General features: G+C 53.7%; 8 protein-coding genes across 8 annotated transcripts; 5 read left to right on the forward strand and 3 right to left on the reverse strand.

Annotated features, from left to right (window-relative positions):
* Positions 1–335: 335 nt before the first annotated feature.
* Positions 336–2,646, forward strand: BU26DRAFT_539417 (MFS general substrate transporter). The gene is made up of 3 exons (XM_033831506.1): positions 336–826; positions 876–1,269; positions 1,323–2,646. The coding sequence occupies exons 1-3, from the start codon at positions 691–693 to the stop codon at positions 2,407–2,409; spliced, it is 1,617 nt and encodes a 538-aa protein (XP_033685735.1). The 5' UTR covers positions 336–690; the 3' UTR covers positions 2,410–2,646.
* Positions 2,647–3,589: 943 nt separating this feature from the next.
* BU26DRAFT_381357 (HET-domain-containing protein) lies at positions 3,590–3,946 on the forward strand (the record flags this gene model as incomplete). The annotated part of the gene is made up of 1 exon (XM_033822581.1): positions 3,590–3,946. A coding segment is annotated over one exon (357 nt), but the record flags the coding sequence as incomplete, so codon positions are not given.
* A 1,841-nt stretch (positions 3,947–5,787) lies between these two features.
* Positions 5,788–6,447, reverse strand: BU26DRAFT_562696 (uncharacterized protein; the record flags this gene model as incomplete). Its single annotated transcript, XM_033833057.1, has 2 exons — positions 5,788–6,289; positions 6,347–6,447. 2 exons carry the CDS (start codon positions 6,445–6,447, stop codon positions 5,788–5,790), a joined length of 603 nt encoding a protein of 200 aa, XP_033685737.1.
* A 1,544-nt stretch (positions 6,448–7,991) lies between these two features.
* Positions 7,992–9,083, forward strand: BU26DRAFT_529889 (zinc alcohol dehydrogenase; the record flags this gene model as incomplete). The annotated part of the gene is made up of 2 exons (XM_033830923.1): positions 7,992–8,618; positions 8,667–9,083. The coding sequence occupies 2 exons, from the start codon at positions 7,992–7,994 to the stop codon at positions 9,081–9,083; spliced, it is 1,044 nt and encodes a 347-aa protein (XP_033685738.1).
* A 189-nt stretch (positions 9,084–9,272) lies between these two features.
* On the reverse strand, positions 9,273–10,320 carry BU26DRAFT_591683 (uncharacterized protein; the record flags this gene model as incomplete). The annotated part of the gene is made up of 2 exons (XM_033834806.1): positions 9,273–9,870; positions 9,966–10,320. The coding sequence occupies 2 exons, from the start codon at positions 10,318–10,320 to the stop codon at positions 9,503–9,505; spliced, it is 723 nt and encodes a 240-aa protein (XP_033685739.1). The 3' UTR covers positions 9,273–9,502.
* Positions 10,321–11,621: 1,301 nt separating this feature from the next.
* BU26DRAFT_562698 (uncharacterized protein) lies at positions 11,622–13,113 on the forward strand (the record flags this gene model as incomplete). The annotated part of the gene is made up of 2 exons (XM_033833058.1): positions 11,622–11,905; positions 12,405–13,113. The coding sequence occupies 2 exons, from the start codon at positions 11,622–11,624 to the stop codon at positions 13,111–13,113; spliced, it is 993 nt and encodes a 330-aa protein (XP_033685740.1).
* A 167-nt stretch (positions 13,114–13,280) lies between these two features.
* Positions 13,281–13,865, reverse strand: BU26DRAFT_562699 (uncharacterized protein; the record flags this gene model as incomplete). Its single annotated transcript, XM_033833059.1, has 1 exon — positions 13,281–13,865. The coding sequence occupies one exon, from the start codon at positions 13,863–13,865 to the stop codon at positions 13,281–13,283; it is 585 nt and encodes a 194-aa protein (XP_033685741.1).
* A 1,870-nt stretch (positions 13,866–15,735) lies between these two features.
* On the forward strand, positions 15,736–16,743 carry BU26DRAFT_591689 (uncharacterized protein; the record flags this gene model as incomplete). Its single annotated transcript, XM_033834807.1, has 1 exon — positions 15,736–16,743. One exon carries the CDS (start codon positions 15,736–15,738, stop codon positions 16,741–16,743), a length of 1,008 nt encoding a protein of 335 aa, XP_033685742.1.
* Positions 16,744–17,608: the final 865 nt, after the last annotated feature.

Here is a 17,608-nt window from a genome sequence, read left to right on the forward strand (position 1 = left end):
TCCCCCGTCGATCATCAGCATTCATGACTGTTGCCGGCCTGACGCCCTTCTCCACAAACCAAGCTGACTGTGCTTACAGCATTTTTCCGCTCTGTGATTCGCCGTAACGCTACTAAATTCACTTTCACGGTGCAGCTCAACAATATGCTTTCAGAAAACACGGCCCGAAATCAGTTAACCGGTATCGGATTTCCGATATCACAGACGACGCGACCTGCACGAAGGCGGCAAAGGAAGACGAGATTAGTGTCACGATCAGGCCTTCTTATTCTTTTGCTAGGCTAAAACGAGTTATGCCAGTTGGCGATCCGATGCTTATTCCGGCGTTGGCAGATACGGGAGCGAAATTCTGGTTGGACGGCTGGCCGTCCTCGCCGCACACTGGTTGACCTGAACCTCAGGGCTAGCTGACTGCCTCACGGCATCAGCGAGTTTCACAGCATGCGTGTGAGACCAATCCAGCAATTTCCCGGTGCCGATCAACGATAGTAGTCAAGCACACCGATTTGTGTGTATGGGGAGGACATCAATATATATACCGGATGACCGGCCATTCTAAGAGGAGGGAATCCAAAGCCCGACGCGCCTGCTTCAAGTCTTAGACCCCAATACCCGAGCGTGGGCTCTCAGCGCTCGCACTTTGCTTGCTTGCTCCAGCTTCCATCCACAGATCGGTCTTTGTCTTCCACCATGACCGCACACGCAGACGTCGATTTGGTGCCCGGCACCGAGATCATGAACGAGAAGGGAAGGGCGGACAAAGCACTGATTCCTCACCCGTCCCAGGATCCACGGGACCCTCTCAATTGGTCGACGACATGGAAACGTACGCGCGCCCACCGCATTAGGATTATACGGATGCTAACGGTTCTTAGTCACCGTCATGGCGAGCCAATGGCTCTTCACTTGGATCTCCGTCACCGGCGCTCTCTCGATCGCACCCATGTTTCCGTTGCTCGGGCAGGAGTTCCATCTCAATAATAACCAGCTGTCGCTCCTCACCGGCATCACGGTCATCACACTCGGATTTGCGAACTTCTTCATCGTGCCGTTGAGCAACATCTACGGACGTCGTGCTATTAGCTTGGTCTTCTCCGTCCTGATCATGTTGACTTGTATCTGGGAAGCTCTCGCAACATCGCACCGCAGCCTTCTCGCGGCTCGAGCTCTGAATGGTCTCGTCTGTGCGACTAGTGAGTCGATCCCGGTGCAGATGATCGCCGACGTCTTCTTCCTGCATGAGCGTGGACTTTGGACGGGCGTCTACTTGTGAGTTGTCATCCAGATCCTGATAATGCAGCACCCTTCCTAACCATTATCAGCACTGGCTATTTCCTCGGCGCCTTCCTTGGTCCAGTCATGAGCGGTAACATTGCTGCTCATCACGGCTGGAAGTCGTTCTTCTGGCTGGAGACTGCGCTTTCCGCGTTCGCCATCTTCATGATTGCCCTCACCTTCCCCGAGACCAAATACCATCGTAACAACAGCCCCACCAAGGCCGTGTCACCTCCCGAGTCCATCCGCAACGGTGGCGTTGTCTCCAGCCCCGAAGATAGCGAGGTCGAAAAGCAGCCCTCTCACGTATCTGGGTACGAGTCTGCAGGTGGAAGCGCCTCCATTCCACCCGTCGGAAAGGGCCGACCATCCCGTCAGCAATTCATGCCCTTCCAGAAGCCCGACTCCCGGTGGAAGATGTTCGTCATCCGCGATACTTGGACGCCGGTCAAAGTCTTCTTCAACCCCATCATCTTCTGGGCCGGCCTGATGCTCGCGGGTCCCGCCGATCTCGTCCTCTTCTTCAACATCACCGAGTCCGTAGTCCTCGCCGCACCACCATACATGTTCAACCCTGCCCAAGTCGGCTACACCAACTTCGCTTTCGTGGTGGGTGCTCTGATTGGCCTCGCCACCGCAGGCCCCTACTCCGACTGGGTTGCTGCGCGGGCGACCCGGAAGAACAACGGCATCCGCGAAGCCGAGATGCGCCTCCCCGCCCTGTGGTTCTACATGGCCATCACCATGCTCTCGCTCATTCTAGGCGGACTCGCGTACCAGCGCCAGTGGCCATGGGGCCACATCATCGTCTGGGGCTATGGCTTCGCTGGCTTATCCGTCACCACGGTGCCGACTATCTGCATCGCCTACGCCATCGACTGCTACAAGCCCATATCCGGCGAGATCATGGTCGTCGCCACCGTCTGCAAGAACTTCATCGCCTTCTCTTACAGCTACTGGGTCTTTGACCTCGCGCACGAGAGCAAGGACGGCTGGATTACCCCGGCCATGGTTATCTTTGCTTGCACGGTCGGTCCGGCGCTGTTCGCGTTCCCGTTGTACTATGGATTGGGGAAGAAGATTCGCAGGTGGACTCGGAATTCGGATGTGCACCGCATGGAAGAGATTATCTAATATGGGAGTCTGGGAATGAGTTATGAAGCTAATGTGGAGTTCGAAGCAAGGGAATGCAATGAGGTTAATGCGGTAGGCTGAATTTGAGATTAGCGAATTCTAGCGGGTTATTTCAAACTGTTGCGTCGGTGGTGCGTGGGTTGTTTAGCTGACCCGCGGTCGATGGATGGACGAGGAAGCACTGTGCCTAGCTCACGCAAAGAGACATAACCGATGGAGAATGAAATAATAGTAAAGCATCCACCCGTCTGCGTAGATGATGATGTCTCCTCTGTAAGGAAAGATGCCTCAAAGAACCTCTCCTGCTAAGAACCCAGGTAGCCATGTATAGCAAGAAAAGAAGCTCTATTCGAGAAGAAGTAGAGAGGTAGAAGACCCATATATTCACATGTAGAGAGGGGTACCTCTCTACTCTCCAAGGGGTAAACAGGGGTAAAATGTAGCCTTTCGCTGTTAGTACTATGTTACCATGGCGCATTACTATACGTTGAGCCGCTTAGTGCTCGTATCTTCTATCTTAAGCGGTATTCTCTAGAGCAAAGGCGCCCAATCACTTGCGTAACCGAAACGTGACGATGGAAGCTCCCCACCGCCGCCGAAACGAGCTTCGTTCCAAACAGTGCGCACCCTGTGACGGAAAGTACGCACCCCGCCCACTAATCTGAAACCTTCCCGCTTGCGCTCCAACCTTCTTCCTCCTCTCCTCTCCTCTCCTGCCTCACCCGAAGCCACACCACCGCATACGTCGCAAATATCCCATCATTCTGATGCGCATCGTAGCCGCACTTTTACGGCTCTTGATCGTCTGGTGGCTGAAGGTGCTAGTGGCTCTGCCTCTGGTTCAGCCTCACCTGGAGTCGCCTTCGCTGCTGCCTACTGCCCTTCGAGCCTTTGCGCGCCGTCTGCTTCCGATTTCCCAACATATTTGCGCGCTGTCTTGACCGCCACCCAATCTCTATGAAAGCGGCGCAATCCTCTTGCAAGCTTGGCGAATATGAAATTCCAACTGCGCTGGCCCACCAGCAAGTACATTGCGTGGCGAGGATTCGGAGCCAAGTTTTCCAAGGCACCAACCGACCACCACAACGGAGTCAGCGAAGCTTTAGAGCGGCCGGGGCGAGCCATTGAAGCTTCAGCGGCGAATGAGGAAGGACGACAGGCGATTCATCTCGAGTGTCCTCTAGACCTGCGCCGGAACCAGATTCGGCTCCTGCAAATCTACCCAGACGCCTGGAACGAACCAATTCGTTGCGGTTTCCAAGTCGTCTCGCTAGACGAAAGTCCTTCCTACGTTGCTCTGAGTTACGTATGGGGCCGCGGAGAAGAGAACTGCGTCGTCACCGTCGATGGGAAAGTGGTCCACGTCAAGCCGAACCTCTACGCAGCCCTCCGGAGATTGCGAGCTCATTCAAGGGAAGATAACATATGGGTGGACGCGCTGTGCATTGATCAAGCCTGCACAAGAGAAAGAAATCACCAGGTCAGAATAATGGGCCAGATATATTCAAAATGCAGAGAGGTCCTCGTCTGGATGGGCGAGCTGGAGACCGCATGGGTCTTTTGGCCGGAATCGAAGATCGAGCCTGAGCTCGGGCGCTGCTACGATTTCTGTACGGAAGAGGCCGCTGCCAAGCATTTCCAGTACCGAAAAGACAAAATCATCGAGACTCGTCGGGTGGACTGGCACGAGCTTGAACGATTCCCGGAGTCGGAAATCCTACTACATATGGCATGCTTTCTACACAGTGTGGCTCATGGTGATGAGTTCGACCCCAAACTCCCTGCTTGGGGCTCTGACTGGAAGGGCGCGCGGAAGGAACACTTCTACAAGACGCTGTATGAGATCCAGTACAACGAATGGTTTAAGAGGCTTTGGGTAGTGCAGGAGATCGTTCTTGCGCCGCTAGCTCAGGTCATGTTCGGGCCAGTGATTCTCCCATTAGAAACCCTCCTGAAAGCCCGAGAGCGGTACGACAAATATACCACCCAGGGTCTGTGGCTAGCGACCACAAAACTCGGCCCAGCCCGTAGGCTATTAGAAGGGGGGATCGAGGAATTCACCGCAATGGCTTTTTTGAGAGACCAGATCAGTTCAAAGGGGAAAAGCTCGACCGTGTTCGAGCTACGACTGAGTCTTCGGCGCCGATCGGTCTCAGTGGATCTTGATCAGATATACTCGCTTCTCGGGCTGATGTCCGATTCGAAGGGCGTTATCGAACCGAACTACGACTTGTCTGCGGAAGAGGTATACACTGCCGTGTCTAAGCAGCACATTAACATTACACAATCTTTATTGCCTCTGTCTCTTTTGGTCAAAGATTTATCCCGTCTCAACATACCGTCGTGGGCCGTTGATTGGTCCCAATGCGCCGCAGAATATGCTGGCTACGACTTCCGGGCTTGGACAAAACTGCAATCAATTTTTCACGCGTCAAGAGGTTTGGAACATTTTGTGGGCCCTTATGTGTCGGGAAAATGTCTCTATTTGGACGGTTATTTCGCTGACAACATCACGTTTGTTGGCGCCAAGTTCCAGGCGCACGCAATCAACGGCCTCATAACGAAAATGGCTAACACCAACGCTTTCGGGATCGGAAATACAGCTCGCCGACTTGGATGGACGCCTTGGCAACGTGAAGTTGTCAGAGCGCTTTGCGTGGACAGCTACTGGCCAAGTTCATTCAGCTACAACAACAGTCCCCAGCGGTTAAGCAAAGAGCAAGTGGACACCATACTAGATCGCATGGGAGAGTTGCTCTTTTCTCATCTCGATGCTGAAATCCCCTACCTAGATCAAACCGACTCCCAATTGCTCCCTACCCAGAATACTCTGGATGACCTGGCATTTTGGAACGTACAGAAGAGCGTGGAATACGTCTTGGGAAACGTCACTTTGGGCCATCAGATGTTCACGACTAAGAAGGGATATATAGGCCTTGGGTCCGGGACATGCAAGGCTGGGGATACCATCTTCATCGCCAAAGGGAGTAGCATGCCTCTTGTCTTAAGGGACCCAGACAGCAGAATCCATCGGCTTTGGGAACAGGAATCAATGCAAACAGTGCAAATAGAAACTGCCTTCCGAGGATGCTTAATTTATGAAGCACATGGGGACTGCTATCTATCTGGGTTCATGGACGGAAAGGGAAGCACAGATGCGGTAAAATACAGTATGATGGACCGCATACCTGGAGAGATTCGGATTATTTGAAGGAGTTTGCCGGAGCAAGAAGGCGCAGGCAAGTCTCTTAAACGGCTACGTATTCCGTGAGACGACTAGAGAAACCAACCGCCCTCGGAAGAACTCTGAGTTCTCTACATGCAAGAGCTGGGTATGGCTGGAAAAGATGCCTCCATTCCCTTCGACAGCCCAACCGTTCAAATGAAGAAAGCGCCTGCGGCGCCCAGGACTGCCGCTGCGAAACTTCCACCGCGAACCACGTCAGCAGCAGCGCCGGTGAATTGGCTTGGAGTTGGTGTTGTGGGAGTTCCGGTAGCGTTTCCGGAAGGGGTAGTCGTCTCGGCAGCAGGCGGTGTGGTTGGCTCAGTGACTCCGGACGGGCAATGCCAGTGATCTCCATGCGGCTCGCAAGTGGTGGCAGTGGCCTCGTGCTCGTGGTCATCTTCAGTGGCGGTAGTCACGGCAGCTGGGGGAGTGGTCGGCTCGGGGACACCGGACGGGCAGTGCCAGTGATCGCCATGCGGTTCGCACGTAGTGCCGACGGTGACGGACTCCTCGTGGTCGTGGTCTTCCGTCACAGTCGCAGTGATGGAAGCTGGCGCAGACTCGGCCGGCACAGTAGAGGTCGCAAGGGTGGTCTCAACGGCGGACTCAGCTGGCGGAGGAGTGGTCGGCTCCGGGACGCCCTCCGGGCAGTGCCTGGAATTTGCATTAGAACTCGGAGCGTGAACGTTTGGAGAGAGGTTGGCTCCTCACCAGTGATCCCCATGAGGCTCGCACGCTCCACCGGTTGCGGAGACGGTGTCCTGTGCCCAAGCAGCAGAAGCCGCTGCGAGAAGGAGGACGACAAGCTTCATGGCGAAGGATTGCAGTGATGCTGCTGAGGTTGTATGGTGTTTGAAACGAACGACAGAGGTGAGTTGGACTTTGTTTCGCCGGACCGTGCAGCACGAGAAGCTGATCGAGGTGGTAGGAAACAAGCTGCAGCCAAGTAGCAGGGCTTATATGCGTCTGTCGTGATGGGGCAGAAGTCGGCCAAGTCCGCTGGACAGCTTGGCAATAGACATCTGGGTGCTCAACTCTGGGCGCTCCGCCCAAAACCCGCTCACCAACTGGTGATGCGGTGCACGCCAAGGGCAGCGTAGTGTTACCTGTCATGCACGTTTCTCCGCGCAAGGCCCTCGCGAGGCGGGTTTTGAGCACATTGTTGGGTGAGTGCGTCTTGGCAATCGGCAGAATGGGCGAGCATTGGTCGAACCGTGGATAATTACCTACGAGCATGGCTAGATGCAGGGCGGAATCCGAGTATCTGGACGTTGCGGCTTCTTGCTGTCCTCCCACGTTACTAAGTGGCACTGCCAGGAGTAAAGGTGACTGGGTAGGACCCCACGCCTGCCCCTTCCGATTTCCCGTATGGCGCAATCACGAACATTTGCAGAGAGATATGACTTGAAACACTCCTCACTCCTGGAGCTCGGGAGCCCCTACCTATGGCAGAAGATACCAGACCTGGACATGTTACAGGACATTAAGCATGCCCAAAGCAGGCCTTGAACAAGTTGCACCACACTCACCGTTCGTTCCCCCACCACGAACTTCCCCAACATTCGACCTCCCTTGTTAATCACCATTTGCACAATCTACAAATCCACCTGTCGCCAACGTACTATTCACCGTTGCCCCTCCGAAAACTCCCAGAGCATGCGACGGAGTCAGTCTCGCTCACCCCCCAAGCGTGACCTCCTGAGCAGTCCCAAATCACGAACCCAGTGAGCTTAATACCGGCTTCATACCTCCCTTTATACCAGAGCGACACTTGCTCTGTGGTAGACAGCAAGAGGCAGCCAGACACGTCGTCATGCCTTAGAAACGTTTTAGCGGTTCCCGATCTCCATCGGAAAACCCCGCGGAACAAAGGAAGACCAGAGAAACGGGAAGGCCATTTAGTTATCAACCGTAGAGTTTGCGCTCATGGCGTTTCCAGCAACAAGCGTCTGGTCCACGATTAAAGCGCCTCGCCGAAGGAGCCGAGCTTCCTCGCGTCTACTCTCCAGACATGTCTCCAGTCAACGTCATCATCCTCAAGTGGTCACTTGGGTGAGTCCAGGCCGATCTCGCGCGGTATTCCATATGCTTTTGACGCTCTCACATGGTGGAGATCCAATGATGCTGCCTAGCGGTGGTGCCTTGGCAAAGCTTTTCAGCCCTCGTATTCCGAACCCCACCGGTTCACACCACTATCGTATTCCGTCCAGCTCCAACTAGCTTCAGTACTACAATGAATGAGCAACGTGTCCCCTCGTAAGGTCTGGTTCCACGCTGCGCCTACCCAGGCCCTATATCTAACCTTCATCGCGAACCCTGCTACACTCTCTATCCTATGCTGCGCGCCGCCACTACAATGTCTACGAACGAGTCCGTGACTATGAAGGCATGGGTGCATTCCAGGAGTGGCCTACCGTCGGAGGTTCTATCTCTAACTACTCTGCCCGTCCCCTGCCTCACTTCGCCAACCCAAGTCCGGGTCAGGATATCGCACTGCGCGCTCAATCCTGGTGGCAGCATCACGATGCAGCTGCTCCCGTTCATCTTCAGGACCTCTCCTTCTATCCCGGAAATGGATTTCTCGGGGACCATTGTTGAACTCGGACCTGGTGTCCCAGCGGCTCGCGACTTAACTCCCGGTCAGCACGTCTTTGGATCTATTCCAGTGGGGCAGCATGCCAGATCTGGTTCCGGCTCGCTCGCCAAATATGTGGTTGTCGATCGCACTGCTGTTGTGAAGAAGCCGGACGGCGCAACACTGGAAGAAGTCGCAGGATTGGGGATTGCAGGGGCGACCGCCTTGGAGCTGATCAAAGCTGCGAAGCCGAAGAGAGGCGACAGTGTGCTTGTGAATGGGGCAAGCGGAGGCATCGGACATATGGCTCTGCAGATGTGCCGCGCCGAAGTGGGTGAGACAGGGAGGGTGATCGCTGTATGCTCTGGCGAGAACGCGGGGTGGGTGAAGCAGCTCGGAGCCGATGAGGTCGGTACACTTCTGTTGTCCCCTTCATTTCTCTGCTAACATAAGTAGGTGATCGACTACAAGGAGCACGCCCCTGTGCATCCGCATTTAGCAAAGACATTCGACCAGTCCCGGTTCAACGCTGTTATCGACGCAGTAGGTATTCAGGACATCTATCACCACTGCCCTGGATTCCTCGCCGACGGAAAACCGTACGTCACCGTCGGTCCTCGTCCACCGAGCTACACGGTGCTCGGTATGCTTGCGACAGTTGGGTTGATGGCAAAGAACGCGCTGTTACCGCGCATCCTAGGGGGAGTCCCAAGGGATTATCGGCAGGTGACTGGAGTATCGAGCCAGCAGAACCTGCAAGAATTAGGAAAGATGGTAGAGGAGGGGAAGCTGAAGGTCCACGTTGGGGCCAAAGTAAAGATGGAGGATGCGAAACAGGTACGCTTGCGGTTTCAACTATGGTATGAAGACTAACGCAGTGTAGGCGTATGAAATGATGTTGAGCGGACATCCGAAAGGGAAGATTGTGGTGGAGATATAGAATTGCTGAGAGAAGAAAGTACGGGAAAAAAGCGAGAAGGAGCAATGCTGCTTTCCGGAGGCGGCGTCGGTGTAAAAGAGGTACTCCCGGCTCTATCCCATCCCTACTCTGCATGTCGCATACGCATATGTAATACCTCATCCATCTCAAGTTCACACCTCCTTAATCGCTCCAAACACGGAACGGGGAGTCGCACCAATCTGGCCTCTTAATTTAAACCTCTATCCAACAACCTTCCTCACAATGGATGATATATGCCGGAAGGATGCTTCCAGAGCACCTGCACGGATCTGCCCTACGAAAAAGCCCACTCGTATGCGACTCTTTAGAGGCTATCCACCGCCCTCTGACCTCATCTCCATTGGTTCCTACCAAGTTCATATGCCTGTACATGCTGTCCCGCTCCTCCGAATCCAGCACGAGGTGTCGCACCAAGTAGCATATTGGTCTGACTCGTGGAAGGCGTTAGCACGGAAGCAAGCTCGATCGCAGCCGCCGACCTCCTCCTTCTTAGCTGTATCACCAGTGCGATGGCCGCAACGGCAAGACTGGGTATACCAACGCCCAAGCCAGTAGCGAGTGCGATGATATCTGATTTGCTTAGTCCGTCATCGCCCTCATCTTCTTCTGCGCCGGACGCTGTCGTAGCGGCGGGGTTATCGAGACGGTCGGTCGCGGGCGCGGTCGCAGTTGCTGTAGAGTTCGCCGGGAGAACTACCGCTGGGCTGACCGTTTCTGCAGTCTTAGATGGCGCAGAGCTCGTTGCGGCGGCGGTGCTAAGCGCTTAGTTTGCAGTCGCGCAGTATCCATCGTACAGCCCCAGCTCGTCACATCGCCGTCGGCATTCGGAAGGCCCTCGCAATTCGCGCTGACGCAGCTTTGGATGTAGCTCGTTGCAGCACTTTGATATCCTTCGCTGCAGTAGCAAGCGTTCAACGGCTTGCATCTACACCCGAGCGTAAGTCCAACGTCGTGTGCGTCCGCCTTGATTTCGCACATGTATAAGCCGTTGTAGCGGATACATCCAGCTGCGCAGGGACGAGCGATAGAGTATACGGAGAGACCGGCGATAGATACCCACGCAAGTGGTCCGGCGGTGTCGGTTACTACTACCGAAGGTTGGAGTATAGCCGCAAGCCAGAGGGCGAGACGCTCGCGGCACAATCGCATGACGCGCTGTCCAGATACAGATGCGGTTGTAGTGTTTCCCTAGCTAATATAGACTAGAGGGAAGCAAAGAGACTTTAGACTTTCTAGTCGAGCATTGAACCTGGCGGCAGCCTGGACTTAGAAGACGCACATCCTCTCAAGGGGCGGATAGGAAACCCCCTACATCTCTTATCACTGCGCCCAGGTTACAGTATTGGCTGGGAGGAAGGCGCCAGAGTACCCTTTCGTGCACGGCTGTTGGATAATAATACCCTGCCAAGCGCTCCAAGCCCGCCACTGCACTGATGGCAACGCTACAAGAACCAGAAGCTAAACGTTCCGCTTACCGGTTGGCTGCACGTTGTTTCAGCCTTCTTCAAGGCAGATGCCTTCCAAAAAAATTAGAAGTCTCTTTTTCGATGTTGCAGTGCACTACAGCGCACTGTAGCGTATTTATACTCAAGGCAGCACCTAACTACGCGTTTGGGGGCTTAATCGAGCTCGTTGACAATCCCGCTATTCACACAACAGATGTCATCCACGAAGCTGCAGTGATCCGACCGGCCTGGCTATTATGGCGGGCGCTATTTATGCTGTCATCCAGACTGAGTGCAGTGCGGCTGCCAATGGGTCGAAAAAGATTCAGTTCGGTGGTGCGTGTCTAAGAAGTACGTTCGAGGCGAATGCGAGCGCGGTGGTGAACTACCTTCTCAGTCGTTTTTTGTCAGATTCCGGATTATTAGATTCCAGGGGAAGTGGAAAGTACTGAGACGTGAGTTGATTGATTGAAAATGTGAGAAATACGGCTATATATATATGACCAAAGTCACGTGAAGAAGTAACTATATCCGGCGACATTAGAGGTCGCTTAATGAGGTTAAGGAAGAATATGTCTGGTAGGCCGTGCGGGCCTGCAAGGAGGGGCGACTAAAGAGCTCGGCTGGCTAGATGCAGGTGAATTGAGGATGGAGGGACGACCAACGGTAAGGACCTTTCGCTAGTCTTTGCGGGGTTTTGATTGGTAGGCGATAGTTCTCGGAGACAGTTCCCAGCGGTAGGCTCGAATGTTAGTCCTCGACTTATTCTCCCTACTACAAGTATCTACGAGTCTATCTCTTGTCTCCCGAGACTCCCATCACTCCCCCAACTCCAGTATCAATCTTTAGAGCGATTCCAGCTGCCCCTCTATCGAAAGCGCCATACAGCGGCACCCCAACATTCACCATGATTCTACTCACTCTCCTCTTCATAGCAGCCCTCGTCGCAGCCGCACGCTTCCCACCTTGTGGCCAGCGACGTCGCGCTCATCAACAACACCGCCAATGCGGCTAGCACTGCCAATCTTCCCCTTCGTCGGCGGCACCTACAGCGTCGTCACCCACTTCGAGCAAGTCTGCTCGCAAGTTGACCTCCGCGACGGCGTCGGCATCTTCATGCGAAATCTGAGCGGCGACATCGGATTCCCAAAGCTCATCTCGGCCGAATTCAACGAGCTCAAGTACTGCATTGGCAAGACCCGCGGACCAGGCGACATTTTTATTCGCGGGAAGTTCTACAAGGGCATTAATGCGAAAAGAGAAAAAGATCAAAAAAAAAAGAAGGCTGGGTGGGAGACGATGACTTTTCATAATGTATGGAGATCATGTGAGGGGCGCATGGAGTGAGGATAGCGACGATTGGGTGGTGTGGTGGCTCAAGTGTAGGGATATTGAGGACTAGGGGGTGGTATCATAGGATTCGAGTGAGTACCTGCCATGTTTTAGGTTTTTCTGTTGCTAGTCTGGAGTGTAGACTAGGGATATCACATGCAGATTCATGTGCCAGACTTGGTGAGGGAACAGTTCATGGATTACGGAGGAGTTTTTGAAACAACTGCTCTGGCTATGGGGCACTTGATTCCGTTCCAAACGTTCGGCTGGGAGTAGTTTCTTGAAGTCCAGGGCAAGGGTTGCTCACTACAGAGCTTGTATTTATGTGAGGTTTTCCACCCCATCACCTTCCTGCTTTTGTTCGCACATCACAAGCTTGGAAGGAAGGGCTGCTAGGGAGCTGGGCCAGTGAGGGAGTGAGACGACTAGTGGTCAGAAACTCTGCAGTGTACACAGCATCATCGACGCTTCTGCCACCACAAGCCCACGTCGCCCAGATCTTTCACCAATCTTTTGCGATGTTTCGATCTTGTACGTGCACGTGGTCACTTCGTCGCACAAGCAACCCGTCGCCAAGCTCGGACCTTATTTCGACTCACCGCGAAACTTTGGCTTCCTCTCCCAACCTCACCCACTAGTACGATCTCACGACAACCCCGACCTCTTCGGCAATCCAATAACAGTCAACATGCTCTCTTTGCCACTCCTCATCCTCCACGTCTCCCCCTCCGCCCTTATAGCTGCCCTTCCCTCCCTCGCCGACACCCGGCTCCCAACCGCTAACATCACGAATCCCTCCGCAGCCTTCACTCACGGCACCTGCAACCTCCTAATTCGCCTCACGCAAGTCTGCGGCTGGCCAGAAGTCGACACCTACGTCCGCCTCGACATCACGGACGCAGCGAACGGCCCCATCATGAAGCTTTCTCTCATCCTAAACGCATGTGCATGTCATATACATGATTCTTCTCAGCAATCACCTCAGAGCACTATCACCAACTTGCTAGCTCTCAAGAAAGAGTTGAAAAGCTTCTATAATCAAAGACGCCTTTTCAAAAAAAAAAAACCATTTGCAGATATACGCCTGGGATTCTACTACGGTCGCGATATGGCGTCTCCATCGTGGTTTGCCAGCAGGCCTTCCATTTCCTCATGTATTACTTGAGTGGGTGTCGAATCTTCCCGCTCAAGCTCGTGATTCGCAGACGCCGCCGCTTCCATGCTTGCGCTCATGCTCAGTGCATCCTGACGTCCACGTTCAGCGTCAACCAGCCATATCAGCAGAATCGGCAGTACAATCAACACGGCCAAGAAAGCGAAGCCTATGCGCACCTAGCCCGTGGCATCGACCGTCCTACCGACGATAGCGGGACCGATTACCGAGCTGCCCTTGTCGGTGAAAGCATACAGAGCGTAAAAAGCGGCCTCATGTCGTGGGGGGATGAGGACGGCGTAGAAAGAGCGACAATACGATGACAAACCGCCCGACACGACTCCATGGACGATTGCCAGCGGAAATATCTCCCACGTCTGCTGCAGGCCAATGACGCCTAGGCGTCTGATTGCAGGGATGTACTCAAGAAGGCCGTAGAGCGGTATCATCTCGAAGAGAACGATGCAGGCGATGATGGTCTGGCGTGGCTGCAGTCCCAGTTTCCGAGAGACTATCGGCCACGTGAAAGCGCCGACGATGCCCGACACGGTTGCCGTGATGGACGTGAGCGCTATCAGCTCCGTCGCCATGTGCAGCTCCGTCTTGGCGAAGAGGATAGCGGTGCCCGAGACGGTCGCCACCGCGTCGGAAAGCAGGAACCAGGCGGCGAGGAAGGTGGCCACCTGGCGCAATCGGGCGGCTACTTTGACTGTCTTCCAAGCCGGACCCAGGCGAACTTGCAGAGGAGCATCCAGGACCGCCATTGGCGCGTCTCGGCGTGCATGCTGAGCGACTTTAACGGCGGGCCTGGCCGGTTGCGAAGCCATGCGCGCGTCACCATGGTGAAGGCGAACCACCACATGCCCACCACGAGCAGAACGATGCGCAGCGGAACCGTTTTCGAAGACGAGAACAGCGATAGTTTGGAGAGACTGACTAGGATCAGGATGCTGATGCACTGGACGAGAACGGCTGCGGCGTAGCCTAGTCCGACGCCCTTTGAGGATATTTGAGTTGCGCGCTGCAGCTCCGCCGATGTGCCATGCGGTTCTTGCGTTTTGAAATGCGGTATGCTCTCTGTCGAGAGGTCTTCGAGTGAGATGTCCGTTCGCTCCGCCGTCTTCGTTGATAGAGAGCTATAGCGCGTTATAGACTTAGCTCTAGGTTCTATTAAATAGCCTAAAGCGTAAGCTATATCTAGAATTTGTCTAAGGTTAATTAGGTGTTTGTAGAGGGCTTTATAATAGAGATAGTAGCATTTAGTAAGGGCTTGGTAATTTTAGAGAGTTCGCTTGTCTAGGGGGTTTGCTTATCAAGTACGTTAAAGATAATATAAATAAGTTAGATAGCTTATCTAGATTTATCTTACGCAGCTTAGAGTTAGAGCAATCTAAATAAGATGGCGGCTTTTTGGTGGGGGCTTGGCATTTTTGGGGTGTTCGGTGGTGGAATACGTTAAGTTAAATAAGAAGCTATTATGCCTTCTTAGTCCTGGGGGTTTCTTAACCTCGAGAGGCGCACTTCCCTGTAACATCTTTACGAAGCTCGCTTCGATACTTGCACAGCTACATTATCGGGAGTTTTGTCGGCGTGCTCGTGTCCGCCAGCACTTGCGTGGAAGAAGCTTCCATTTCCAGGGCGTCGGGCCAGCGGACAGGCTGTGGCGTTGCTTTAGTTGTCGCGGCATGCGGAGTAGTCTGTTTCAGGTCCGCGTCGAATCATCGCTAGTGCATCTATGCATATTCCAACGACAGGTTCCAGATGGAGCCGAAGAGCCACCGACTGAAGGGAGCTGTCGGCGAGCAGAGGGGCTGGTTTCACCATTCTTGCAGATGACCAACTCAATTCCAGCTACTGGCCGCGGTATACTGTAGTCTTTTCTTTGACTTAAATTATCGTCAGGGTTGAACTAGTCGAGGTGGGACCGCTCGTTGCTATGCTATTCAACTTCAAACTGCCACCACGTCAGCAGCTGGTCGTCACTCGATGCAACGAGTGCATATCGAAGGGCCACAACGCCACTCGAGCATCAGAAGTTGACCAATTCTCCATTCGACTAGAAGCCTTCTAGAAATCGAAATCATGTGGAGTATCAGTGGGGCTCCTCACTCCATAACCAACCAATGACCGGCTTCTCTGGCACTGTGACAAGACTAGCCAACTGTCAAACACGATCAACGGGCGCCTCGGAAGACGACTTGACACATCCTCGCTGGCATGAAGCTTGTTCAACACTATCTTGTCAAATGCGCACGAACTTAGATTCTTTCACTTCACTCCTGTCTCAACGTTGGTCTGCCCCAAGAACTTGCGGCCACCAATGTACGCACCATGGCTCCTTTCCCACTCTTCATGTTCTCACGGCAGTTCGACATGAATGCGCCTGAAGTATGTACGGACTTTGATATTCATGAACAACGCTGACAGGTCAAAGGGTTCACCTGCAGACTTCCCCGACGAAACGCGCGCGCCACAAGTGGTAGCCGGAAATGCCATTGTCCAGGTCATTGGAACCCTCGTGTTCTTTGCGCGAGTCTATTCGCGACTCATGATTATCAACTCATGGAAGCTTGATGACAGTATTCTCGTGGGCTCGTGGGCTCGTGGGTAAGGCAGAAAATTCCTTGACTGGGGATGATCGCTGATGTTTGGGGCAAGATCTTTGCTTCCGCTTACAGTATCTGCCAATACGCCCAAGTGCACCATGGCGCTGGTCGCCATCTGGGCGCCATCCTCAAAACTAAACCATCTGACATCGTCGAATCGCAAAAATATGCCTTCGTCGCGTCAATAGTCGCATTGCTCGCCCTCTCACTCCCCAAGCTGAGCATCTGCGTCACCTATCTGCGCATCTTCAACACAGATGTCCGCGGCCGACAACTCATCCAGGGCATCATTGTTATCGTCCTTGTACCGCTCGTGCCATTTCTCTTCTTTATGATCTTCCAGTGTAAACCTATTGAGGTTTATTGGACCGAAGGCCGGCCCCTCGATAAATGCTCTGAGGACATCTTAGGTCTCTATATTAGTGGAGGTCTCAACGTTTTCGTCGATTTTGCACTTATAGCCGTTGTTCTCCCTAGAGTTCTTAAATTGCAACTAAATGCGCGACAGAAATGGGCTCTAGGTGGAATTATTGGACTGGGTTTCTTGGCTGCTATGGCGGGCTTGACGCGTATGATTCGAGTCGGTACGACGCTTGTGAAACCAAACTTTGACGCTACTTGGGATGCGTACGATATCTCGATCTGGACATCTACCGAAATATATGTCAGCTTGATTTGCGCGTCGGCTCCCGGTATCAAGCCACTCGTGGCAAAGATGGTGCCGAAGCTCTTGGGATCGTCGCTCTCGAGCCGGGGCGGGACGAAGACGACGATATATCCCGCAGGCTCGATAAACATGGGACTAAAGTCAAGAAGAGGCACGATAGGGAGCAATAGAGTGCGACCCAAAGCGCGCGACACGAGCGTGGGAGTTGACGAGGGCTTCTACGAGCAAGTTGAGTCGGGTGTGGACAGGCCGTCTTTCGACGAGCGGAAAAGCGCAGAGGACGTGGATTTTCCAATAATGGGGATTTTCAAGACACAGGAGTTTTCGATACGCTCGAGCGTCGTCACGGTGACACGGGATGTGCGATGATGGAATCGTAATCGGCTCATCTTTTCCGAAAGAGATGCTTTGCGATAATTTCTGTGCCTCTGGCTTCCGTAGAGTCATTCCCGAGGAGCCGAGAGGGGAATTATATCAGCCTTGGAAGAGGGCGCCACAATCTTTGTGCTTCATTGAGCCCGATGTCGTGGGTGGGAAGTCACTCTCGGTACCGTACCAAGGCCCGACTTCCATGCGACGAACGAGCAGTTCTCCAGTACCCAGAGGACTTGCATGATGTGTACCGACAGAAGGAAGAACTGCCTGCATCGATTTGTGCTGTCACTAGGGTCGTTACCGACTTTGTCTGGAGATCATCGCTGGGATCTCCGGGTTTGAACGCCGGCCACGCTGCGCACGAAGCAAAAGTTTGAGCTCCACAAACTCTGGATATATCTGGAGCTGCGCACAAATGAGTCAAATGCAACACTGCCGCAGGGCATTACTCTACGACGTCCATCCTCCGCCGAGCATCCCTCAATCAGCAAGAGCTCCGCTCAGCATTAGCAACGCGGAAGCCATCCGTGCTTCCCAGCGACGCCGACGAGTAACGAAATCACCCCCAAATCCACCATACCCTGAAGACAAGCTCGCTAAGCGAACACTTCAACGAGGCATTAGGCGAGCTGATGGGACTAACCCTAACGCTGCCCATTTGAACACATTTTGCGGTCGCGCGACGGCCAGATACAGTGACTAGTCGCCGACGGAAGGAGTCGCTGAACTGGTCGTGAACACCTGCCATTCGTTCATGACAAAGCTATTTCGATTCTGTAGAACGTCACCGCGGCCCGCGAGGATATAGAGTGTGTTTATCACGACAAGAGGCGCCGGGTCTGCGGATAGTAGGATCCAT

Source organism: Trematosphaeria pertusa (assembly GCF_010094035.1).
Source record: "Trematosphaeria pertusa strain CBS 122368 unplaced genomic scaffold BU26scaffold_5, whole genome shotgun sequence".
Classification (NCBI taxonomy): domain Eukaryota; kingdom Fungi; phylum Ascomycota; class Dothideomycetes; order Pleosporales; family Trematosphaeriaceae; genus Trematosphaeria; species Trematosphaeria pertusa.